The sequence below is a fragment of the Leptinotarsa decemlineata genome, unplaced genomic scaffold, assembly GCF_025532065.1.
Source record: "Leptinotarsa decemlineata unplaced genomic scaffold, Ldec_3_MD MMD2_P_RNA_scaffold_4, whole genome shotgun sequence".
In the NCBI taxonomy this organism is placed as follows: Eukaryota; Metazoa; Arthropoda; class Insecta; order Coleoptera; family Chrysomelidae; genus Leptinotarsa; species Leptinotarsa decemlineata.
This window is the reverse complement of record NW_027412531.1, coordinates 5,300,973-5,328,430: the sequence shown is the minus strand read 5'-3', so window position 1 is coordinate 5,328,430 and position 27,458 is coordinate 5,300,973. Positions and strand designations below refer to the sequence as shown.

The 27,458-nt window shown below is 35.2% G+C and overlaps 1 protein-coding gene and 1 long non-coding RNA gene across 4 annotated transcripts in view; one reads left to right on the top strand and one right to left on the bottom strand.

The window, feature by feature from the left end:
- Nucleotides 1–16,129, top strand: part of LOC111507475 (peptidoglycan-recognition protein SC2) — a 203,167-nt gene extending 187,038 nt beyond the window's left edge. For 2 of the 3 annotated variants that reach the window (XM_074186720.1, XM_074186723.1), the window contains exon 2: nucleotides 15,404–16,129. In XM_074186720.1, the coding sequence (XP_074042821.1) occupies nucleotides 15,404–16,122 (719 nt within the window). In that variant the 3' untranslated portion in view covers nucleotides 16,123–16,129. The remainder of the gene's footprint in view (nucleotides 1–15,403) is intronic. The other variant, XM_074186717.1, reaches the window with a different exon arrangement.
- On the bottom strand, nucleotides 208–3,508 carry LOC141487579 (uncharacterized). The gene is made up of 4 exons (XR_012468451.1): nucleotides 2,948–3,508; nucleotides 2,637–2,723; nucleotides 1,339–2,528; nucleotides 208–1,132 (listed from the first exon to the last, which is right to left on the bottom strand). It is a non-coding gene; the product is annotated as an uncharacterized lncRNA (long non-coding RNA).
- Nucleotides 16,130–27,458: the final 11,329 nt, after the last annotated feature.

Sequence of the window (27,458 nt, the reverse complement as noted above, 5' to 3'; positions counted from 1 at the left end):
TCGATACAAGAAATGTGGGAATCTTCCAAAAAAAGGAAGGAAGCAGTCGATTTCAAAAATTAACTATATAAAGTCATTGCTATGGTTGATTCCAATAGCAAGATAGAAATAATATTCATATGTAACAGTTCATGAAACATAATTCGCATATGAAGGGTAAATAATTGTAATGTTATAAAGTTTGGCATAGTAAATAAAACAGGTTAATCAAATAAATCAATAATATAATATCAAGCACCTAAACTATTACATGTGGTGGCTTTTTCAGTTTTTTTTTAATTCTATTTAAATAGATTTTATATGCCTGAATCTTAACTAAATTAGTATCAGTATAGGGTATGGATTTTCCTTGCATAATTTTATTCACACTTTTACAGAAATGGTGCAATATGGTTCTAATTGCAATTCTCAAAATCAAATCAATAACGCTTAATTTATGTTGATTTTCACATGTTAAAAATTCAAAATCAACTTGTGCATTAACAATTTGTTTGATTAAATAAACCAGTGTTCTTGAATGTGGTTGTCTATCAAAAGAAAAGTGTATAATTTTATAAATATCATAAAAACATGAAACAAATGAAGGGGATGGGTAACAAAGCCTTCTAGCCCAGCCACCACCATATTCTCTAATAGAAATGAGTCTATTTGCATCAGATTCATAATTGGTTGAAAACATTGTGTTTTTGCAATTTGAACATGTTATACTTTTCCTGATTATTTTCAAAATGAAGCCAGCTACATAACTAGTGGACAACTCATTCAACTTTCCAGATAGAGTGCTACTCTGATTATATGTTATATCTGCATATTGTATAGCTTCAGTAACATTACTGTCAGATATTCTGCCAAATATTCTTCACATTTTTTATGACGAATGACCAATTCTTCAGGCTGGGAGGCCTTCTTTGATCATTTTTCTTTATTCTCTGAAACTCCATTCCATCCAGCAGTAACAGGGCTTCTTCATTCCAAAAACGAAGGTGATCAGAGGTGTCACTTAAACCACACCGTAATATTTTTCCCCTCTCTGGATTTTTTTTTGAACCATTCAAAGAGTCAAATAAACGATCGAAAAAAAACAGTAACTCAGATGTATGCTCCACATGGGTTCCGATTTTGTTTGCAGAATCTGCAATAAAACAACAATGAATGTAGTATACACATAAACCTATCAATGTTCAGTTTGATATGTAGGTTTCATAGTAAAAATTGTATCTGATATAAATATAATTGAGCTATGCACCAGTACTAATCAAAATATTTGAAACTGAAATAATCAGATTTAATCCTTAACAAAAATTATGCAATGAAAAATATAGAAAAAGAGATACTCACCAATCTGACTGGCCAACTGAAGAGTTGATGCAAACCTCTGGCTGAAAATGTGAGCTGCATTCTTCACTTTCATTTTTCTAATTTCATTCTCATAGATGTGTTCATCAGTAATATGTGGCAGAACTTTTAAACCGTCAATTGCTCCGTTATCATTTTCATAAAGCTTTCGTACATGCTCCCATTTTGCTGTTTTCCTGACATTATTTTTTGAATAATGTAAATCCTTTTTGATAAAATTATTTCTCATTCCTTTCAACAAATGAGGAGGATCCAGAATAGGATAGACTTTGAATTCATCAATTTCGAAAGAACCTTCTCCATATGTGGATATGTTACCACATCTCAAATATTTCTCTTTGGTGTCATTCATTAGACTATTGATGACACTAATATTATTTTGATCACATATTACTGTCAGAGGTTTTAGATCGATGTTTATTAATTTTCTTATTATTTCAGTTAATAACTGTTTCATTTGCAAGGTTTTTGCACCCCCTCTACTGGAAAAATGGTAAGTGATAGGAGCTTTCCATTGTTTTTTCAAACCTCTGATCATAAACATTAGGACATGATCTGCAATGTAGCTATCAAAAATATCTCCACCCATGTCTTCAAAGCCCTCTATGAAGCCAGTATATTCATTGAAATGAAGACTAGGCAAAATTGCCATTTCATCAAACAGAACCGCTACATATTTTTCAGAGGAATTCATTTCTTTTGTCATTTCTTGAAGTGATTCAAAGATAACATCTTGGATGCCTGGTCTTCCAACTACTAGGGCAAGTAGCCTTCCCAATGTTGACTTACTTGGCAAAAGAATATTTTTGACAGAAGTGCATAACATTTGGGACTCTGTTTGTAAAGGGCCACAGAGAGTAACTTTTCGTCAAGAGTAAAACGCCTTAGTTTCTTGCACTTACTTGATTTTCGAAATTGCAATCGAATCAGTATTGCTGCCAAGGAATTCAGCTTTTCCATGTTATGCTCCAATTCATATTTATCCTTGAATGTTTCAGCTTCGTGTAATCTTTTGCTAAGGTTTTTTTTACTGTTCCTCATATTATTCATTGTTTTTTGCAATACTTTCACTGATGCATATAACTTTTTTTTTCTTGGTGTGATTGCCTGCTTACAAACTCCTGAATGCTTCAGGAGCTGAAATGGTGACATCAGACAACCAATAGCATTTTCTGAAAAAGAATAATGTCAATTACTCCACCAATAAATTAATTGATATGAAAACTTATTCGTGAAAACGCAAGATATGGTAATGAAGAAATAACCAAACCAGTACATACCATTAGAGGAATCCGGTTCCAAAACCAATGTCAATGGCACGGTTGAAGAAGTTGACGGCTGATCTGGATCGAATAGATCAATTTCATCTGAAAATAAAATAGTAGGCAAACTTATTAAAAACTGCTTAGATGAAGGTTCAAAATAATTGTAGCAATGAAATATTCAAATTGAGATTTTTACGCATCTCAGAAGTCACGCTAATATGAGGATTGAGATGTCAGAACTAACTGTTAATGATGAAAAGAATAATTTTACCTGAATTGTTTTATTGTTTGGACGTTCAAGAATTGAATGGAAATGTTTTTCTTACCTCTCAAAAATAATGTAGGCACAGCCATTGTTTGAAGTCTACTCGACATCGATGAATGGTATTTAGCATCGAAATGTTTATGACAAATTCTTTTAGAGTGATACACCATTACTGGGTCCATTTCATTGATATCCCTGTCATTGATAGAGTGCACCCATATTCTGAATTTTTGTAGATATTTTCCAGGATTTGGAAATTTGTGTAGCGGTGCAGATGTTGAACACTTTGAAATGCAGCATTTCCTACACGACATAGTTGAAAACGAAGTTCACTAAGAATGATGAAAAAATATTACATGTAAGAATGTAATAACACTGGATAAATATGTTTATATGAGATACAAACTAACTTATCGGAGAACACTAATAAAAATAATACGTATCGAATTCCTTCCAAAGAAAAAATGTAAACAATCAACAATCGACATAACCTATAATATCTGCAGAGACCCCTATAGGACGAAACAATGAACTACAAAAGCGACTTTGACCTTGATCATCTGCGTGAAACGTCTAGAGAGTAAGTAGTTTGTGACCTAAACCGTTTGAGAGGTATATATCTTTGGTTCAAAGCTGCACAATCCATTCTGTAAAGAAGCCATGCATTCACAACCGTTACATCTAAAAGATATGCAAATATGGGAAAGTACCATCTTTTTGCTTTGTGAGGTGTTTTATAAAGATCCATGAGAGCATTAGCTATATCAACAACACCCATATGTTTATTATATTGTTTGACGATTGCTGGACACTTGATATCTGTTTTTGTCCTCGTATTTTTATTGTATCTCTTCACAGTGTCTATGGGCTTTATGACATATAGAATACTGCCTAATAAAACAGCCCTGTTATCAACCCATTTCACTACAATAATGCCTTTGTCTTTATCGGTTTTGTAGTCATAGCATCCTCTCCCTTGTTTCTGTAGAACTTTGTCAGTTTCTTTCGGGCAACAAGCAATTCTATTGGCTCGTAGTGTTCCCAGGCTATTTATTTTCATTTCATTCTTGAGATACAAGAAAAGTGGCAGACTAGCGAAATCGTTATCAAAAAATAGAGTCGATTTGCTTGAATCATGCAATGATTTTACTAAAGCAATTACAGTTGCAGCTCCAACACCCAAGTCAAACTCGTTCACAGTAATTTCATTCTTAGTTCCCTTCAAAACATCAAAGGTACTCGAACCTTGGTAGGGAATAAAATCTAATATATATCCGCTTACACCAGCAATAACAATAAATTCATATCCCTATTTATGGGGTTTATTTTTATATACTGACGGAGATTTCCCGCACGAGTACCCTTATAAGCGACTATCGTCTCGTCTACACAGTACTGATTTTCAGTGTGGAATTTTTGAAAATTAGACTGTAGTTTTTCCATCAAAGGGCGGATTTTGAAATACCTGTCCGTTGTGTTACCAGATAGATTTTCATTATTGTTGAAGTGAATATTACGTCTCAATTTCTTGAAACGTTTGGCTGACATCAAACTTGCTATTTGCTCAATTCAGGTATGATTTGCCCAATAGTCTTCGAAAGACGAAATATATATCTATCTGTCTATATCTATTATTCCCATCAACAATAATATGGATAAAAAATCGGTTATTTCCTTGATTGGTGTCTATGGATTTACCAGTTAGTTGTGTACCATACAGGTTAGTCTGGTCAATTATATCATTCATTATGTCAAAAGAGAAGAGTTTGGTGAAATACTCGATTGAAGCTGGTATCTCTTCATTTGTATCCGGAACGAAATATGTGTTGTTCATTCCACATATATTTTCCTTTGTTCAGCCGAAAGTTGGTCCTTTTTCTTCTCCCTTTTTCTTTTTTTTTGCTGTTGGTTCCTCTATCTCTGCGTCCTCTTCGTCGAAATTTTGTTCAATTCCAGATATATCTTCCTCATCTGATTCATTATATGCTGAAAAAAAATCGATTATCACCTCCCCACTTCCTTATATTATGATAGTTACCTGAAGTGAGATCCATAACTTGATTTGGAACAATGTTAGATTTTTCTCGTCGTCGGAACTATCAGTTTGAAATTCTTCCTCCCATAAAATTAACATGAGGGAATTGTTTCAAGATTTTCCATGAATATATTTCGAAACCTAGATGAAACACTTTCTCATTATGGGCAATGTAACCATATGGATACGCATATTTCAAAGTCAACATTGCTTCTATATTCGTGTAAATTGGATCGGAAACAAATAAAAAACATATTACCTGATTCTTTCACAAAACAGCAGTGACACGATAGACATAAAATTACTATGATTTCAGTAGGAATTGAAACTTTTATACGAATGTCACACATAACCTGTAACGCTGCAGCGCTACCAACAGGCATAACCTCGTAAAACACACATTTTGATTGGCGCGAAAACCAACCGGCTCTTTTCCCTCCACAAAAACAACGTAACTATATGGTAACGTAGCCCGCGACACGTCAAACGGCATAGATATGATTTGGGAGGGTTTTGAAGTTGACGTGACCATATGGTTACGTCGACCATTAAACAACATAAAAATATTCAGGGAGTCGCCCGATAGAGGGATAAACAAATATTGATCAGCGTTATATTTTTTTTGTGAAGGAGAAAAAGTCATAAAAACAGATATATATGAAAAAGTGCTATCAAAAATTATATTATAATAGATTTAAAAAAAATTATGGCACTTTTCTATATATAGCTGTTTTTATAAATTTTTTCTGCTTCAGAAAAAAGTATAACTTTGGTCAATGTTTGTCTATAACAAATTGTTAAACTAATAAACAATTAAATGATAAATAATTTTTTTGCCAAACAATTCAAAAGTGTAAATTATGATTTATAAATACAAAAATCTATGTTAAACAATTGAAAATTAAAATTGAGAAAAACTTTGTTTTTTAATCATAATTACCTACTTATCTCTAGACAACAAAATAGCAAAAATATTTTTCAAAAATATTGAATTTCTCTATTTGTTTAAAACAATTCAATAAACAAATTACGTAAAAAATTCATATCCCATGTTAATGACTGCCATTGTTCAATGTGAAAACAGACATAGCTAAATATCGATTGAAAAAAAAAATTCATGAACAATTTTTAGATATTTCATTTTGCAATAGTTATAAAAAATCATAATTAACAAATTAATAAATATGTATGAACTTTTATCCCAGTATCGTATGAAGTATATATATCAAGAGGGATTCACGAAGTTCAAAATTTATAGGCCAAATATTTATACCTTTTCTCCCATTATTTATGCCAACAGAGATTGGGAAAAAATTTGTTAGTTAACAATTGAATAACTTTTTGAAAAATGATGATGAATTTTTTTTTCTACGGGACTCGATTCATTCAAGTATTAGAAGATAGCAGATTTTTTTGATAAACTCTCTTTAGCGGCAGCGCGCGCATGCCGTAACAGCCACGCGGAACCCTATTTTCAACGTCAAATTAAAATTATAAATAATGGAGAGTTTCAGGAGTCGTGACTTTTTTCATCGTAAATTTTCTCTTCTTCAACAAGCTTTTTTCAAAATTGCTCAAATAATAATATTTTTTGAGTTATTAACGAAAAACTAAATACCTTTCTTTCTTATTTCTCATCTTATTTTGTTAATAACAATTGCAATTTTTTACCTGTACCAAAATCCTTCGGAAACATTTTTCTAGAGGTGATTCCGAATCGAATGAGCTATTGCTCATATTTTTAGGACCTTTATCTCTATTTTTCATGTTTTGGAACTTGATTAGACTAATGATACTGCCATATATGCCCATTCATTTTCAAGTAAGGTAGCAACACGCCAAATGCAGATTCATCTAGACCAGTTAGTCGTACCTTACATGGACAGGAATAAGATAAGGTTGAATCCGACAAAGACTGAGCTTGTCAATTTCATGAATAAATTCACTGATGTGAAGATCTTCAGAAATTTGATGATTCACGGAAAATGTGTAGAAGAACGAGAAGTGTGAAGTGTCTGAAAGTTATCCTTGATAAGCGCTTGAATTTTCATGAACATTTAAGTTTGGCAGTTGGAGCAACGATTAAACGCAACTACCCAGTCATCGCACGAAATTCCAAACTGAGTGTTGACAACAACCTCCTGATATACAAACAGGTTATCAGACCAGCTATGCTGTACGCTTGTCCTGTATTCTGCAGCCTCAAGAGGACTCTATTAAGAAAACTCAAGACAACGCAGAATAAGGTGCTTCGTATCGTGACCAATAGCGATCGATACAACATCTCATTCAAGCGTCTACGAGAAATAGCGGAAGTCGAGCCGATTACCGATCTTATCCGACGGCTTGCTTACAAGCACTCCAAGTGGTTCCTTCCGAAAAGTCCGCTGACTAAAGCAAATTCAAATCCAAGATAGAGTGGATGTAAACATTGACATGTAGGGCACGTGATATTGAAAATCCCAAGAATTGGCCAGGGTCGTATTCAGAATCAACATCTTGTTGATCGCAAATGCTATATCATACTTAGGAAAACTTTTTTATAATAACGAGTGAAATGCACAAGTTTTGCTGTTTAACGGGAAATATGCAGATAATATGTGTGATATAAAAAATTTTTCATTGGATTTTTCACAGCGCACTCAAGCATTATATGAAAATAGACGTAATTATTTCTTTATTGATAATTTTTATTTTATGTAAAATCGAAAGGAATATTAATCAAAATTATTCAACTGGATGAATTTGTCTCTTCATCAGTAGTGTCATCCTCACCAATCTGAATTATCAGTGGCTCGATTTGTGCCTCTAGTATGTTGTCAAGCTTCCACATCTTTGTCTCGACTTCCGATATCACATGCCGAACACACTTCTCCCATTTCTCCGCTGTGACTCTTTTCAAAGCCTCATTAAAAAGTACTTTGAGATCTGCGAATTTGAACGTGGTGTTATGCTGAGCTACAAAATTCTTCACATCCGCCTATATTAACTCGATGGGATTGAGCTCGCAGTGGTATGGAGGCAGGCGAAGGACAATTTTGTTTTGGCCTGCTGCCATCTCATCGACTATATATTTTTGGTATTCAAGCTTGCGCTCTTTGACAATTTTTAGTGGCTGTACTCTTAGCATTGAGTCTTCAAAGCTAATATTCTTTGATCGCAGCCAATTTTGGATTTCAACCTTCTTGAAGACGTTGTTGGAATCTTCTCTAATCGTCGCGAATGATAAGATGCATTGTCCATTACAATCACAGCATTATCCTCTGGATGGGGTAGAATTTTGGAAAACAACTGTTCGAAAGATTCACCGTTCATTTCTTCGTGATAATCTCCATTTTTATTCGACTCGAAACACCACAGCCCTTCAGCAACAAACCCATTCTCATTGCCGATGTGACAAATAATAAGCCGTTTTCCTTTACCTGAAATTATGACGAGGTATGTGAGTAAATAAAACAAATACTCGGGTTACTTTTTATATATTGAGATTGAGGCAGGTCTTAATATAAATATAAGTTTACCTGATGGATTTGTTAATCCGGTGGATAGTCCATCTAGAAAGGCCCTCCTAGATGAGGTCACAGTTTCATCGACCCATACTTTAGGGGTAGTATGACCAACATCAACCCAGGTTTCATCCATATAATGAATTGTTCTCTGTTGTTCCCTATAATATTTAATTTTGGTCAAATACTCTCTCCTCCATAACACAATTTCCTCTCTATCCAATAATAAACTATTGCGCCCTCGTTTTTTCTATACAAAATTCAAATGTTTCCAAACTTGGCAATAAAACATCTTCATTTATTTCTGTGAGTACTTTGTCTATCGTGGGTATTTCATTTCTGAAAAAGTACTCATGCACTTTCCTCCTGATTTTATGTTTATCAGCATCATCTATTGATTTTATAATGGTTTGACGATTCTGATTTGTATTCGGTTTGGAAAATGTATGATTTTGTTTATATTCCCGTAAAACATTGTAAATCGAAGCGCAACACACTCCAATTTTATCGGAAACTTTCGATACGACCTAGTCGACAGTCGATGTCTCAATTTCTTCCATCTCTTTCTTGAACACATTTAAAATCACTTCCTTCATCTCAACACTCAAATGTCTTTTTTTGGATCGTTTCCTGGCTGGACTCAGAGGATAGCTCACAGTGTCATCAGCAGTGTCTGTACTGGACATCTTGGAAGACAATTTTTGACAATATACTATAACGCACGTCACACAAACACGCAAACGACTGATTACAACCCTGTGCTGGTACCGAACTCGTACCAAGAAGGCAAATTCACCAATGAACGCTGCCCTTTCCATCTGACACTGGGCAATCACGTGAACATCACGTTTCGGTTTTGTTTTGTTTAACTCTATCTTGGATTTGGATAGATTTTAGTACAGTCAAGGCAGTTAGAGCATATCATAATCGACCCCGCCGACATGACGGGATGATTTATGAAGCACTCGACATCTTCTATGAGCGGCGTATAAACGACCGTTTGTAAGTTCATGAACAAAGTGGCATAGAAAACTTACTGTAGACAATCTGTCCTGGTTTTTTCGTGAACATTTTCCAGGAGTATCTAGCCAAAGATGACAGCGACAATTATATTTTGATGTGGGTGACATGAATATTAAATCCTTGTGATGATGTGCATAAGCCTTGTCGGCAGGAGGCAGGCGTCAACTCGCTAACATCGCAGTGGCGCTTCCCACTGCCTCCTGCCAGTGGGGGCATGAGGGCACGCTTGTCAGAACCAGAAGTCATCTGCTACTCTACCCTTCAGGTAGAGAGTACCTGAAGGGTAGAGAATACATGGTAGGTATAATTTAATGTAAATATTTTTGATTTTCTATGAAGCTAATAAAAATATGACTCGAAGTGAAGATAATCAATAGTATTACTCCATTTCATATTGAATTTGATCGTCTGACTACCAGAGGGTTGAAGATTATCTGCGTTTATAAAAGTACATGTGAAAAAATCTAAATTATCTTTCCTATACCTATCTACTTCCGTAGTGAAAATAGTAGATGAAATTGTTGTCAAAGTCATAAGAAATCATACAGTGTAGTCTATTTGAAAAACCAAATTGACCGCTACTTTATTGTAGTGGCGGCAACGCTGCGTCGTTTACAATAGTTTACGCATGTAGATAATAATTATTTAAGTGTTCTTTGAAAATTTCAGGTTGACCCGTTGTCTGGTTTGCTAGGTTGACCCGTCTAATTAATGCTCATCGTGAAAAGCCCTGCATAAGGGTTGGTTTTCTTCGTTTACAACTGTTATCAGTTCTTCAAATGTATTTTTCCAACTATTGATTGATTGAATCTGAATTATTTTCATTATGAACAGTATGAATAAATTAGTGGTGAATTTTGATGAATTCCCAAAATTTGAAAAATATAAAGTTGACTAAACTTTTTTTAAATTCTAGATACAGACGCTTTGTGAAAGCCACAAAGCTGCAGATCTAGAATTTGAAAAAATATATCAGGTCCTTATCTGGTTTCTAAAAACGTTGTACAAAAATAAATATCGTCATTCTCTATTCCTGTTTTTCATAACTTAAAAAAAAACAAAAATGCAAATAAAGTGAACTATTTCTATTTACCTCTGTTTCCTCAGTTCGAACTTTCATTGTCTAATAGTATATATTGATTGGAAATCCCTGAAAGAAATTAAAAAGATCAACCAATAAATAACAATTTTATTAAAGAAAAAACTGAAATTACTAAGAAATAACATACAAGCAAAGTTAATACAAGCTGAAAATTGAAAAATATATTATTAGCAAGAAATGAAACAAGAAATTGAAGGATTCCAAACCAACTTACGTCACGACATTCCGATTGTTAGTATCCACAATCGTCTTCGAGTGATAACTGGACTGATTCCTCCAAGATCTGACTATTTATAGGTCATTCGAGTACTTTCACCTATTCCCTCCTCCGTCTCTCTGCTTCATTGGTTTCAACTGGAGATGACCGTTTGGAGGGAGTTGGTTGTTTTCTGCTTGATTGGAGGTTTCCATATGTTCCTCCTTGTGGATGATTTCAGCTTGAGCCCATTTGATGTTATGTTCATGAGACCAAACATGATCTGCTATTTCGGATTTGCTGGTTTCTCCTCGCTGTCTGTGTTTCTTATGTCCCGCAATGCGAACTTTCAATAACCTCTTAATTTCCTCGATGTATGATTTTCCGCACTCGCAGGGTATCCGGTAAATGCAAGTTTTGGAATCGCAGTCCGCGTTTGGTGGCCTGGTTTTCATGAGGTTGCTACGGATATGTTCCCAGATCTGAAACAGGTTCTGATGTTATACTTGGACCCAATCCTGCTAATCCTTTCCGAAAATCCTCTGATGTAGTGAAGTACAAGTACTGGTTGTGGAGGCTTCTTCCTGGTGGAGCTCTTGTTGTCTTTTAGCTAAAGCATGTTCTACCATCACTCTGGAGTATCCATTCCATTGAAGGTGATTTATGATGATGCCTAGTTTCTTTTCGAAACCTTACTTTGTATTACAGAGCCCGAAAGCACGGTCTAGTAGAGTCATGATGATTTCTGTCTTAGTCGATTGATGGTGGTTGGATTTCTGGGTCAGATACTGTCCTGTCCGGAATAGAAGAGCATGTTTGGACTCATCAACATAACATCAAGTAGGCTCAAGGTGAAATCATCCACAAGGAGGAACACTAGTTTAGGAGAAAATTCAAAGAAGCCGCGTACATGTTGTCCAACAACGCATTTAGAAAAGCTAGCGTAGAGATACGTGACATATGGAAACCTCTAATCAAGCGGAAACGACCAACTTTCGCCAAACGGTCACCTCCCGTTAAAACCAATGAAACGGAGAAAGGAAAGAGGGGATAGGAGAAAACACTCGAATGACCTACAGTCATATCTCGGACGAATGGGTCCAGTTATCACCCGAAGACGATTGTGGATACTAACAATCGAAACGTCTTGACGTAACTTGGTTTGGAATCTTTTAATTTCTAGTTTTATTTCTTGCTGATAATATATTTTTTTTAATTTTCAACTTGTATTAACTTTTCAAATTTTTTATTTTTTTGGTTGTTGCTTGTATGTTATTTCTTTGTTATTTCAGTTTGTTGTTCAATAAAATTGATATTTATCAGTTAATCTTTTTAATTTCTTTCAGGTATTTCAATTCAATTTATACTATTAGACAATGGAAGACCGAACTGATGAAATACACCACGAAACATTGTCAACCACCTTCAAACAATCTATTTATCTCAATAACGTTACGTTTTTCCATTTGACTATCGCTCAATCTTATGTCATTTCCGAAATGCCTATAGGATCTTTGTCAAGTTGACTCGGGTGTCACACCAATAGGTGGTTCCACTTATGTTTCACTTGCGTTTACGCAGCTATTTTCATCAAGTACTTTCTTGGTTTTTCTCACTTTGTCTTCAATCAAGGACCGCCTGCCAGGTACTGACGATTCCCAATAGGCTGAAACAGCTGTCTACCGGTGGCTCTTTAATTGAAATCAATATGGGAATGATCAGAAAGTACTTATATATATATATATATATATATATATATATATATATATATATAAGTACTTTCTGATCATTCAACTAATTTTCCTTTATTTTCCGTATTTCAATATTAAATTTCACAAAAAGGATTTGAAGCTTTATATCTTCTATTGATTATTTGCGAGCGCTTTCGACAGCTGGTCGTACTGTCATCTTCTAGGCACACCTCAAACTGAGGAGCTATAGCTATAGCTACCTGCGTGACATCCGGGTCCAGGAAATAATATAAATACGAAGGTTATCAAGTGTCTTGATATAGATAAAGGAGTTTTTGATCGAACATAACACTCAAGAAAGTGGCAAACCATAGGCACGTGTTTCGGGCTTTTGATCCATCATCAGTATGGTGCAACCAAGTGTAAGGATGGACAACACTTGGTTACCAGAAGAAAAAAATACAAATACACCGAGCCACCAGATCTATTAACTGAAACCACAAATGTGCGGCTGGCTCCTGGTGGTGGTTCCGTGCATTTGTATTTATTTCTTCTGGTAACTAAGTGTTGCCCATTCTCACACTTGGCTGCACCATACTGATCATGGGCCAAAATCCCGAAACACAACACGTGTCTGTGGTTTGCCACTTTATTGAATGCTATGTCCGATCAAAAACTCTTTTATATATACATATATATATATATATATTATATATATATATATATATATATATATATATATATATATATATATATATATATATATATATATATATATATATATATATATATATATATATATATAAAATCTAGAAAGGTTAATGCAGTCAAGCTGCTGGAAAATAATTCCATGAAAATCAAAAAATAAATAGATAAGTACTCTTTGATCATTCCCATATTGATTTCAATTTGAGAGCCACCGGTATACAGCTGTTTCAGCCTATTGGGCATCGTCAGTACCGGGCAGGCGGTCCTCGATTGAAGACAAAATGAGAAAAAACCAAGAAAGTACTTGATAAAAATAGCTGCGTAAACGCAAGCGAAACATAAGTGGAACCACCTATTGGTGTGACACCCAAGTCAACTTGCCAAGTTTTTATGTCAGTGTTGGTGGTTTGACCAATCAACTGACAACTGCGGTAGCAGAAATTTGGGAAGCTAACCTGAAATGCCATCGGAAAACGAATCCACATGTTTCTAGAAATGATATGAAATCTAGAAAGGTTAATGCAGTCAAGCTGCTGGAAAATAATTCCATGAAAATCAAAAAATAAATAGATAAGTACTCTTTGATCATTCCCATATTGATTTCAATTTAAGAGCCACCGGTATACAGCTGTTTCAGCCTATTGGGCATCGTCAGTACCGGGCAGGCGGTCCTCGATTGAAGACAAAATGAGAAAAAACCAAGAAAGTACTTGATAAAAATAGCTGCGTAAACGCAAGCGAAACATAAGTGGAACCACCTATTGGTGTGACACCCAAGTCAACTTAAATTGAAATCAATATGGGAATGATCAAAGAGTACTTATCTATTTATTTTTTGATTTTCATGGAATTATTTTCCAGCAGCTTGACTGCATTAACCTTTCTAGATTTCATATCATTTCTAGAAACATGTGGATTCGTTTTCCGATGGCATTTCAGGTTAGCTTCCCAAATTTCTGCTACCGCAGTTGTCGGTTGATTGGTCAAACCACCAACACTGACATAAAAACTTGGCAAGTTGACTTGGGTGTCACACCAATAGGTGGTTCCACTTATGTTTCGCTTGCGTTCACGCAGCTATTTTTATCAAGTACTTTCTTGGTTTTTTCTCATTTTGTCTTCAATCGAGGACCGCCTGGCCGGTACTGACGATGCCCAATAGGCTGAAACAGCTGTATACCGGTGGCTCTTAAATTGAAATCAATATGGGAATGATCAAAGAGTACTTATCTATTTATTTTTTGATTTTCATGGAATTATTTTCCAGCAGCTTGACTGCATTAACCTTTCTAGATTTCATATCATTTCTAGAAACATGTGGATTCGTTTTCCGATGGCATTTCAGGTTAGCTTCCCAAATTTCTGCTACCGCAGTTGTCGGTTGATTGGTCAAACCACCAACACTGACATAAAAACTTGGCAAGTTGACTTGGGTGTCACACCAATAGGTGGTTCCACTTATGTTTCGCTTGCGTTTACGCAGCTATTTTTATCAAGTACTTTCTTGGTTTTTTCTCATTTTGTCTTCAATCGAGGACCGCCTGCCCGGTACTGACGATGCCCAATAGGCTGAAACAGCTGTATACCGGTGGCTCTTAAATTGAAATCAATATGGGAATGATCAAAGAGTACTTATCTATTTATTTTTTATATATATATATATATATATATATATATATATATATATATATATATATATATATATATATATATATATATATATATATATATATTTATTAATATTAAATTCCACAAAAAGAATTTGAAGCTTTATATCTTCTATTGATTATCTGCGAGCGCTTTCGACAGCTGATCGTACTGTCATCTTCTAGGCACTCCTCAAAAAGCAGTTTGAGGAGTGCCTAGAAGATGACAGTACGACCAGCTGTCGAAAGCGCTCGCAGATAATTAATAGAAGATATAAAGCTTCAAATCCTTTTTGTGAAATTCAATATTAAAGTACTGAAAATAAAGGAAAATTAGTTGCATCATTCAAAATATATATATATATATATATATATATATATATATATGCGTCAGACACCATCAGAAACTTTACATCATTGAACATGATACATTATATAATTATTGACTATAACCATACTCAAAGAAAAGATTTTTACTTCGGTGAAAGGCGTGGCTGAGTTGATTTGGTTCAACCTATATTTTGAGTTCATAATGTATAAAGGAATAGAGAAAAAAATTATTGAAATTAATTGAGAATTGAAATTAACCTAAAACTGTTTACTTTTTCAGGTCAACTCAGAAGAAAACAGAGGAAGACTTCTTGGATTCATCTAATATTCTTGACTCTTGTTCATAACCGACAAATTGTACGGAATTTCCTGATCCTTTCAATAGTCATGATTCTAGTCTTGATTACATCTTCTTTGCTCATCAAAAAATTTGTACATCAAGTTTTATATGACGATAATTTCAATGACACATTTTATGGCAACGTCCTTGGGAACCACAGTGTCTTTTATAGAAAAGACTGGGGCGGTCGACCTCCCAAAATGAACACCATGTATTTGAAACACTGTGTGCCTCTACTGATAATATCCCACAGTGATACTGAACCGTGCTTTGATATTCAAGAATGCTCAGGAAAAATTAGATATCTACAGAAGGACCACCAAATCAATATCAACACACTTGACATTGCAATGAATTTTCTCATCGGAGGAGATGGTAACATCTATGTTGGAAGAGGATGGGATATAGAAAATTATAGAAGGAAGAATAGCCTCCTTTTCAGTTTCATTGGAGATTATGTTTATGATACACTCACAGAAACCATGATTAATGCAACTCAACTACTCATCTCTCAGGGATTACAGCTGGGAAAATTATGTCCCGATTATGAAATTGTTGGAGAAAATCAAACAACGCCAAAAAAGTATCTGAGTCCCGGTAACAATGTTTATAAAATTATAAAAACTTGGCCACATTTCACTAATAAAACTATATTTTGAAGTATAATTGAAATTTTTTTGCGAACACAAAATCATATATCAATAATTTCTAAACCATTTCTATTCAATTTGATTTGTTTATGCAGTTGCGTCACATAAATCTTCCATTGGATGTCTATTTCATCACTGATATATTCAGTATATCACAAAATATTTTGTAGTACCTATACTTTGTTCCATAAATTCAAATGTAGAAATTTTGAAAAACTGTGCTTTGTTCTATTATCACACTGATCCTCGAGTGAAAATAAGTACACACTTTTCATTGATTTTAATTCTTTGTATATTTGGGAATGATCATTGTTGAGAATTTCGAAGTTCTTCAACATTTTCATTCGGTATTTCATTCCATATTTGTAGCTTCTTAATTCTCAAATATAATGAATTTTTCACTTCTTTTGAAACAATATATAAACTTCGTGAATTTTTTCAATTTTTAATTCTTGATGACAGTGATTTAACAAAAAAAATATATTTGTGTTGCATGAGAAAAACAGTGCTTTTTATTTGATATTTCGACTTCCTTCGGCTGAAAATTCATTCACTGGAGAATTTTGTGTTTCCCAATTGAGCGATGACAACTGTGTGAGTAACTACGGATTCCAATAATCCAATCAGAGTCCCACGATTGACCTCAAAAAAATCCCTAGCAGTGAATTTGGGACCATCATTTTGAGTTAAAGCTATTATTGTATCCAATTCATATTTCAAATTACTAGAAACGAAATCATTGTCTGCCATGGTATGACATAAGTAAATTCCCTTCGCATATTCTTCTAAAGCCAGATAACTTGAAAAAATCAGAATGACCACAGAAACCTAAAAAAAAAATAGTATCAGTTGAATTTTTCACATTGAGTCCTTGGTCACTTATATTTATCTGAAGAATCCTTTTTTACTATTGACAAAATGTTTTTCATTTATGGAGTTATGATATGATTCCTGATAATTCAGTGTAACTACCTATTTTGACAGTTACAGTGTATATACGAGTATTGTCCTCATAGGCCATATCATACTATTCTGCCACTATGGTACAATTGATTTTCGTTGTCAACCTTACTAAAGGCATCGCTCCGCACTCAATGAAATTGGTACAACTCTATTCAATCCTTCCAGTTCAAGATATAACTTGCCAAAAAATAATTGGGTTGCATTTACAAGAGATCTCAGAAAATGCTTAAGCTTGATTAATCCCAAAGCTATTAACTGGGGGGCTTCTCAGCGCTGTTATGAGTACTGTCAAAAAGCGAAAATCTTCAAGAGAAGTTCTAGGTATACTAATATTAGACCTGAAAAAAAATACTCTTGGCAGAAATTACTCAAAATTATCAGCAACCCCCAACTCTCGGTACCTAAAGAAACAAGAGTTCTTGAGCAGCCGACTGCAGACATCTAACCTATTAGAAGCACAACTGTCTTAGACGAATTTTGATGTTTGTCAGCTCCTGACATGGCAGGCGGAATGGATGCAAAAATAAAACCAAGAATCTACCATGTATTACAGACAAAACACTTAATGTCGAATCACCAAGAAAAATATGGACAAGCCTCAATAAAGTTGCGACAAATCACAGCAATCCAAACAATTGCGATAAACTTCCATGTTCCATGTGTGACTGTGGTACTGCGAGTACAACATATAGGAAGGAGAGTGAAAGGCAAAACTCTGGCGTGGAATACATCCAAAAACAAGCACTTTTCCAAATCAACAGAAATGCATAACTTGTTTTACCAACCAAGCTGGCGTCTTCTGGAGATGAAAAAAACTAATTCTCAATTGTAAAACTCTTATTTATATCCGAGAACTTTCCGATACAAATCAATGATTTCGGGTAGATATTTTCCAGATATTTCTAAATTATTGATTTGGGGAAAAATTCAATAGATTGATTCATGAAAAAAGAAATATAATGAGCTGTTTGGATGAGGCCTTTGTCACTGTTGATAGTTCTACACTTTGCAATTTCTAGATTTTCGAAATCATCCAAATATCTAGTGTTATGTTAGCTAAGGTTAGATCAAAAGTGAGTAGGTCTATTCGATCCTCCACCACAACCCGCAAAAGTTTATTGTGGCTCACACCTATTCACACTCGAACAAATAAACCCAGCTTCTTAACGAAGCTTTTTAGTTTGTATGGTGAGTGGTCTTTCACGTCAGATGGTAAGGGTACTCTAAAAACAAAGTATTTGCTCTACTGTTTCATCATTTACCAAAACAGAGCGACATAAACTATTTTCTGACAGTCCGAGTCTCTGCATATGATGATTCAAATGAGAGTGACCTGTAAGAAGGCCTGTTAGACATCGTAGTTCATCCCTACTGTAGTCCTTCAACTGTTTGGTATCAAGCTTCGAAGGGTGAATGAACGCCTTGGAGTAAGCCAATCCTGAAAGATTTTGCCAGAAGTCCATAAATCTTCTTACCATCCAGGTGTTCAGTGTTTGTTTGGCAAAGCCCAAAGCGATGCCAATGCCACGTTCTGGTCCAATGAAGCCGCTGGTCCAATGAAGCCGCTTGCAGCACCCTCTTTTGCAAGAGAGTCAGCAGCTTCATTGCCTTCCAGGCCAGTATGGCCAGGAATCCAGACCAGAGACAATCTGTTGAGTCTTCCTATCGAGGAGAGTCGTTTTTGGCAATTTGATATCAATTTAGACGTTGCTCGGTAGGAGCCAAGAGCTTCCAACGCTACTCGACTGTCCGGGAATATTTTCATTGACTTGTGTATGAGATTGGATTTATCCTATTTCTCCGCACACAATTCAATAGCGTGAATTTCCGCTTGAAATACAGTCGCATGAGTTCCTAGGCAGGTAGATATCTCTGTCCTGGGTCTGCGACTAAAAACACGTGCACCAGAACCTACAGGTGTTTTTGATCCATCTGTGAACCAACAACTTCTTTCGGAGGATCCAGTCCCCTCTACTTGGGAACAGTACTTTATAAGGCAGTTCGCAGTTGACAGTTGGAGACATAAAGTCAGTGTTATGTACCTATCATAATAATTTCATCATTTCCACACCAAAGTGTGTTGAACGATATTATATTTTTCTCATCGGATATGTACTGCGTTTTCTTTGAAACTAGTTCTAGTGAGTCGCTTAATCTGGCCAATATATTTTTAGGTCCTTATAGGTTATTCCATATGTGTTATGATCACACGTTGAAAGGTAAGACCTCATTAATCCTTAGCTCGCACAAGTTTCGACTTCTGAGGGTTATCGTTCGTAGGCTCGTTTATCGTCGTGGTATGATAATGCAACTTCATTTTTCAATTCAGTATACATATCATGCAACACGCTTCTAAATGAATTCATTTTTCTGAATATCATACTACCTTGTTCGACGATTTTTTGATAATCTTCGCATGTCAATTCATTCTTTATTACCGATCGTTCAACCCCTTTGGCTTTCTTAAATTCACCATCAACAGATTTCACATAATATGCTTTAGCACCTGTACCATAAAAACTCATGATTGGATCATTTGGAAATTCATCTTTGAAGTTACCCAAGACTGAACTTGTTACTGGAATATTGAATTGGTTAACTATACTGTAATTGGATGTATTAAATCTACTTATGTTAGTTTTCATGAATTCATAAAAAATTTCTGTGTTTATTTTAAGAATGAGCGAGTCGGTATCTGTGTAAAGTAAAGAGACATTTTCATCAAAGTGTTGTTTGATGCATCCATAGAAAAAGTCATACATGACTGTTTTAGATAATTCTAATATGGAAAATCCTAAATATAATGGTTTATCGTAATGAACCTTAACTCTACCCAACTGAATGGCAACGAAATTATCAGTGAAAATTGAACAATTTTTGAAATTTGGTTTGGCTATGAGAGTGCTGGCACCCATATTTTTCTTTATATTTTCCCAATGTGTAACGAGTCTAACATCAATTCGATTATCTACATTCTCCATTGTCTTTCCATATACCGCATTATTCATTAGTTTATAGAAATCTTTAACAGATTTGTTGTTAGACCTATTACGCATTTCAGTATTAAGATCTATATAGAGTTTCATCCAGCATGATTGTTTGAATTTCAATACTCTATGTGTATTCATTACAATCAATCCATTTTTGACAGCTTGCTGTAGATTCCTATAATGAACAATATATTTTCTTTTATCATTCAAATTTGGAATCAATTTGGGAATTTTCGATTGTGTACGAGGTGGTATTATTTTTTCGACTAAAAATGGAAGATCAGAATGTTCATCATGCAACTCTTGTGGATAATGAATGTCCACTTCAAACACATACCCATACGGACTATCAGTACTCACATCCATCACATCAAGATTAAGAATTTCATTTGGTGTCAACCATGTAAATTCACTTGTTGGTAGAGGTTGTGACATACTGTGACCATATAGATTTGTTGCATCTAAATATGTAATGAATGTGGAAGGTTCATTGGGAATATAATTCGGTAAAAATCTATTATTTGCTATATGTTTCCTCTCACTACATTGACTAATTCCACCTCGTATACCTTTTTGAAAAAGTGAATCATATCAATGTCAGTTAGTAATTCCAATTCAACATTAGTGAACTTCAACATGGCATCCCATGATAATAATCCAGGTGCAGTGTAATATTGTGCCGGATCTGAGTTATATATCTCTAAACTTGTGGTGCGGAAGTATTCAAAAATATCACATAATAGCAATACATCCGACTCCAAATACAAATCAGAGTATTTTCCCACATTCTAACACTCGAATAAATTCCAAACATTTCTAATCCTATCATGATCAGTTTCCGATATATGTTCACAATTGAGTGTGTCATAAAGCTGATTTTTTGTCGGAAGTAATGGATAATTCCATTTGTCGATGTCATCAACAAAACTATATGGAAATACACCTTTCTGTCTCATCAAATTGAATTTCTCAATTTGTGGGAAATGTTTGTGCATCTCCAAACATTGATCGGAGGTCAAGTTTGCACTCAACTTCTCCAACGAATTAGTCATAAATTTATAACTATCGATAAATCTCATTTTGAGATAATTCTTCCTAACCACACCATCTTTATCGGTATAGCTGTGTGTAAAGAGATGCTTCGTGAAAGATATATATTTCCCTTTAGTTTGCGGGATAACATCAACTTTCTCTTTATTCCTATACAATTCTTTTATGAATAAATGACAATCATAACCACTTAAATTATGAAAAATGATAGGTATGAAGTTTGGTATTTTGAAATTTAAATTACATTTCGAGTGAGCGGCATGTGATCTTTTCTTTCCTGTGACATGACAATGATCTCCAACTTTGACTTCACCATCAATAAATGCTTTATTACATATACCACAAGTTCTGGCTGCAGCAAACTGTTCTTCTTCTTTGACAGTTTGTGTATCCATTGGTTTAGGGTATCTGAGATGATTTTCATGTATCTCATTCAAATCATCTTCAATGCTACTCACAAATTTCTGAGCAGCATCTACACCCCTATATGTAACAAATTTTAACAAATCATCATTATATGATTACTTTATCAAATAAGCAAATGAATATGGGGCATGTTTGAATGTTTTAATCGTGTATGAACTTTCAGGATTCGGCTCATTCACATGAATCGGTTTAAGCACTGATTCAAAATCAGCATACACTACAAATGGCACCCTCATTTGTCTCTCAAAGTTTTCAAACATTAGTTTATTTTCCGCAACCATTCTACCATATTTATTGATCTTTAAATTAGTAGTTGGTGTTGTGGTACTAATGTGATTACAATCATACATATTATGACGTGAAAGCAATCTCTCATCAGAAAAATATATCAAACATCCGTCACAAAAATATTTTTTCTGTCTATGAGCTGATAGTTGATCAGAAACTAATCTTGAAAGATCTTTGATCCAACAATAGTGACCATTACCGGAGTCATCAGTTATAAGCAACAAATTGACATGTCTCCGGAGTCTTCTCTGTGAGTATCGTAATGGACCAATCACTTCATACTTCATTTTACCCTTCTCCAATGTACTCTCTAAACCGTAAACATTATTTGAAATATCATTCCTATCTTCGAATCTTTCAATACTCTCATTATTAATTTTAACCGGAAAATCCATACCTGTGACATCTAAAACAGTGAAAAAATGTGGATATGACGTAAGTTCGGACACTCGACTATCTGCAGGATATAATGCTGATGTTATAGCCCAAGCAAAACAATATTGATCTTCATTACGAACATTCACAACAGCTTTCTTCCATTAAATAAATTCAGGCAGCTTCACATATGAACGTCCTTCCAGTGGACTGTATTTATTAATGTTGACCTCGAGAAACAATATATTTTCACAAGTTCAACCTGAATTATAAAAAAATATATATTACTATTCAATCTTATTGAAATTTTAAAAAAATGAATACCTGAGTCACGTTCTTGCAATTCAGTCGTTTGAGCCACAATTACATCACGAAATCCATCAAAAACGTCATTCAAATCGGAAGATTGGTCCACTATTTCATTTTGGGAATTAAATGACTTCGTGTCCCTCATATCTTGAGTCTGAAGAATATAATTCCCAAAAACTTCCATATTCACCTTGATGCTTTTATGGATTCTGATGGCCGATTCCAGTGATTCAACGACCTTCTGTCTGATCTCATTGAAAAATGATATATAGTCAGTGGCTACAATCGAACACTCCACCCTGTATGTAGCAATGCGGCAATTGAATGAATTCGTTATAATTTGAACACCGTCAGACAATTGAACATATGCATTATTTTTATGACTCATGGTTCTTCGGTGAGAATTCACTTGGGTTATAGAAATTGTCACATTACAACAATTGCACGTATACATAGGTGTTGCATTATCCACTCTCACCCGTTTCACTGCAGGCCCTCCTTGACAACTCTGGAGCTGATGCCGTCTAAGATTATCCCTACGAGTGAAAGATTTACCACAATCACAGGAATACATTTTCTATGATACGTTCTCACTAACTCACTTGATGTAAACTAACATAACCTAGACTGGTCCGCTTCTTAAATACACTCTGATCGTATCCGTCAAGACGACATAGCCATCCCCACCTCTCAGTTACATGCACCAACTCAATCTCTAAGTTGAACACATTAACGGATGCCGATATGAACAGACAGCGTTGCGCTTTGCGTACAGGACAGATGTCGAGACAGAGGTGGGGACATACCGATGAATACGCATTACTCAGCCATACGCCGTGGAGTGCACATCTCGCTCTCCTACTGCTGAACGGTTGCAGCTGTCACACCACTAACTTGGTGGGCTCACACCGATGGAACATTCATTACTTGGAGGATCTTTGAAGTATGCAGACGTATGTTTATATACAGACATGCACATGATAAACCCTGTACCTTGCCTACTGTGACGTCACATCGCTTGGTGGACTCACACCGATGGAACATTCATTACTTGCATGATCTTTGAAATATGCCCCAACAACCAAATGCAATTACGTCATTACGTCACACACACACAAAATGTCGAAAAAATTCTGAATGGTCCATGCACCAGACACTTCAAGATCACATCACCTTGATTTCACTAAACCAACAAAAATAAGCAATTAATACGTCATAGTGGTGGGGGGAGGCCGAGAATCAGCTGTAAACATCTACTGAGGATATATGGAATGAGCTATGAGGACTGTCAAAAAGTATATTGGTCAGACTGAGCAAGCCACTAAAACTTGTTTCAAAAAACACGCACAAATATCTGACCTCGACGATTAGAAGAATCTTAGTGTCGTTCAACACGTTTTGGAGAACATCCATAAAGTAAATGAAATGGCAAATCTGTCAAAATTTGTCGTAATTTTCACAGAAATCAATCATGTTCACCGGTAAGTGAAAATGTACTCTGTTGAATATAAATGAGTTGCAGAGTCAAGAATCAGTTTTCATCATTTTCTGGAGTCGCCAACTTGGTTGGTAACACTCGTGTCAAAAAGAGTATTGCATTTCTGGTGATTAGAAAGAGTGCTTGTTTTTTGATTTTGTGAAGGATATTACTGGAGTTTTTCCCAACACCAAATCGTTATTTTCAACACCTCGACACGTGTTTCGATCACCAAGTGATCATCTTCAAAGAGGAAGATCAAAAACTCCAGTAATATTCATTACTACACCAAATGTTTCAAACAGTGCATCATAAGTTAGTGAAGGATGCAAATTCAGAAAGTCGAATTCAAAAAGATAACAGCGGGAACAATACTGGGAAAATCACACCATCTTGTCACTGAGAAAGATCTTGAAATGAAGGAATTTTTAAATAATCATGGTGATTATGTTCACTACGACTATAACTACAAAAAAAAAAAAACAAATCTAGGTCCAACATCTAATCAACACCAGGGACGCCTAACCAATTGGTGGGGTTCTGAAAAAGTTTCCATTTGAGTAACAAAAAGATTGACACGCTAGAAGAAGGATTCATTGATCATCAAAAGTTTACGCTCACTCCCAGTTATGTTAGAGTGATGAAAAAATAGTTTATTCAGAGTAGGCTATACACCGCTGGATGACATCACTAAGAATGACATTTATTCATTTCCTAGTATTGGCGTTATCCAGGGAGATCAAAATGAGTGATCAACTTTGAGCTGGTTATTGGCAAGTCGAAGTTTCTCTTGTACTAGATAAAGAAAAAACCAATATACTGCATTGAACATCAACTCAAAACTAGGTTAGGACTATTTTAATTGGCTGGATTTTATAAATTAATGAGTGATTTTTTTGCTGGTATCTTTTTGACAAGAGTTTTTGACAGATCACGCGTGAATCGTGTCTTGTGTCATTGTCAAACTTGTTCAGTTTGGTCTATAATTTAACCATGAATCTACTTACGAAAGAACAACGCTTGCAAATTATTGAATTTCATTATCAAAATTCATGTTCGGTGAAGAAAGTGCATCGTGCACTTCTTCCAATTTATGGGCAGTTTCGTCGGCCTACTGAGGAAGCTATTTGAAAGTTTGTAACTGAATTTTGAACCCAGTTTACATTATTGGACATTAAACCACCAACACGCATACGTAGAGTGAGGACCGAAGAAAATATTGCGACTGTATCTGCCAGTGTTCGTGATGACCGTGAAATGTCGATTCGCCGCCGTTCGCAGCAATTGGGCCTCTGTTACTCCACTACGTGGAAAATTTTGCGAAAGCATTTGGGTGTATAACCTTATAAGATATAGCTGGTGTAAGAATTGAAGCCACACGTCCTCCCACAACGCCTAACATTTGGTGAATGGGCGCTGGCAAAGTTGGAGGAAGATCCACATTTTTATTGCAAAATTGTGTTCAGCGACGAGGCTCATTTCTGGTTGAATGGATACGTTAAAAAGCAACATTGCCGCATCTGGAGTGGAGACCAACCACAAGCATTGCAAGAGCTACCGATGCATCCAGAAAAAGTCACTGTTTGGTATGGATTATGGGTCAGTGGGATCATCGGACCGTACTTCTTCAAAAACGAAAATGGCCGGAACGTTACTGTGAATGTCGAGCGCTACCGTGTGATGATTGACGACTTTTTGTGTGCCTAAAGCAGAGCTACCTTCAGTTCAACAACAAATTTTATAAAGAGGATTTAGGTTTACCAATAGGCTCACCCCTTAATCCACTTTCAGCAGACATATTTATGAACAACTTGGAGACCACTATAGTAAATTCCGACCTGGCTAAAAAACATATTTTTTTTTGGTACAGATATATAGACGATATTCTCGCCCATTTCAGAGGTACTACACGACTGCTGAACCAATTTATGACATTCATGAATAATCTCAATAGTCATATTCAGTTTATACTCGAAACAGATAAATTTCTTAGACCTGACCATTACACACAATCATAATAAATTTCAGTTCAATGTTTTCAGAAACTCTAGCTATACAGACATTTCAAGCGATTCTTTCCATCCAGACAGTCATAAATTAGCAGTCTAATATTCAATGCTGTACTAGGCAAATTGATATAATTACACAGGTAGGTCATAATAATTGTTCCAACGCAGATACTATCCAGAAGTTAGTCAGGAAACGAAGCCGGAAATTCACTTACAGATTAATATACCCTCAAACAACCAGAAATGAAGAGATGGGTAACGCTAACTTATTTTTGAAAAAGAACCGAGATAATTGCGGGTTTCTTCAGAAAAAATAATGTGGAAATGGCATGCAGACCACATGCCAGGTTATCTTGATTTCCTTTTCAATGCCAAAGATAAGGTGGATAAGTTGGAGAAATCTGGAGTTTATAAGCTTAAGTGTCCGGAGTGTTATAGTGTTTATGTGGGACTTTCAGCGCTATTTGATTCTAGCGCCCAAAAATGCTAAGTCAAGTAACATCGCTTGCCCCCTTTATATAAAGTTCAAAATGGTAGAAGTAGAGAAATCAAGAATTTTCTAGCGCGGTGTGAGCAAGCGAGATAGCAATAGTCCCGAATTCCGGATTGTTCGCGTAGGTACGAGTAGATACACGAAGCTTCCAGAGTAGAATGCGCGGTATAAAAGCCACGCTAACCGCAGCGACCGACAGTTCGGTTTTAATTTGAGTGAAATGTCAACAGAAAGAAATAAGCGCGAAAATACAAAGCGAAGTAATAAGTGATTGAGAATAAGTGCAGTTTAATAGTGTTTTGGGGAGGCAATAGTTCTAGTGTAGATTTTAACTCGACTAGCCGGTGTCATATATTTTGATCCACATTCAACGTAGATTTCCTGTTAACCCGTCAAGTGCCGTGTATAATTGTGTTGAGAAATCGTAAGTAAAACTCTGTTATTAATAAGTGTTTCCCTACCTATTTAATCAATTTCAATCAAATTTAGCTTTAATGTTGGCCAAATATTAAAATAAAACAAAGAAATTACTATTTTTATCAGAATTTCTCTAACTGTAATAATTACGTCATTATTTCAGATATAAAATCTGTATAAAAATCTTAAAATTTCTGAGGAATTTAATCAATTATTTTTGATAATTTAAAAAAGAATGGGCAATTTAAGTAGATACTGTAATTGTTTTTAGGTTCTGTGTTAATCCTAGCCAGGATTAGAACGCAACATGGAGAAGCCAGGACCTAGTAAAAAACGTAAGGTTAAAGATGAAAATCGGCAGTTTCAAGAAATTTGGACTGAGAAATACTTTTTTATATGGTCGCATAACAAAGTCGTTTGTTTAATTTGCAAGAATTCTGTTGCGATTGCAAAGGAATATAATGTAAAAAGGCACTATGAAACGCAGCATCGTTCTTTTACCAAGTTTACAGGCGAATTAAGAAAGCAAAAAATTTTGTCTTTAAAAC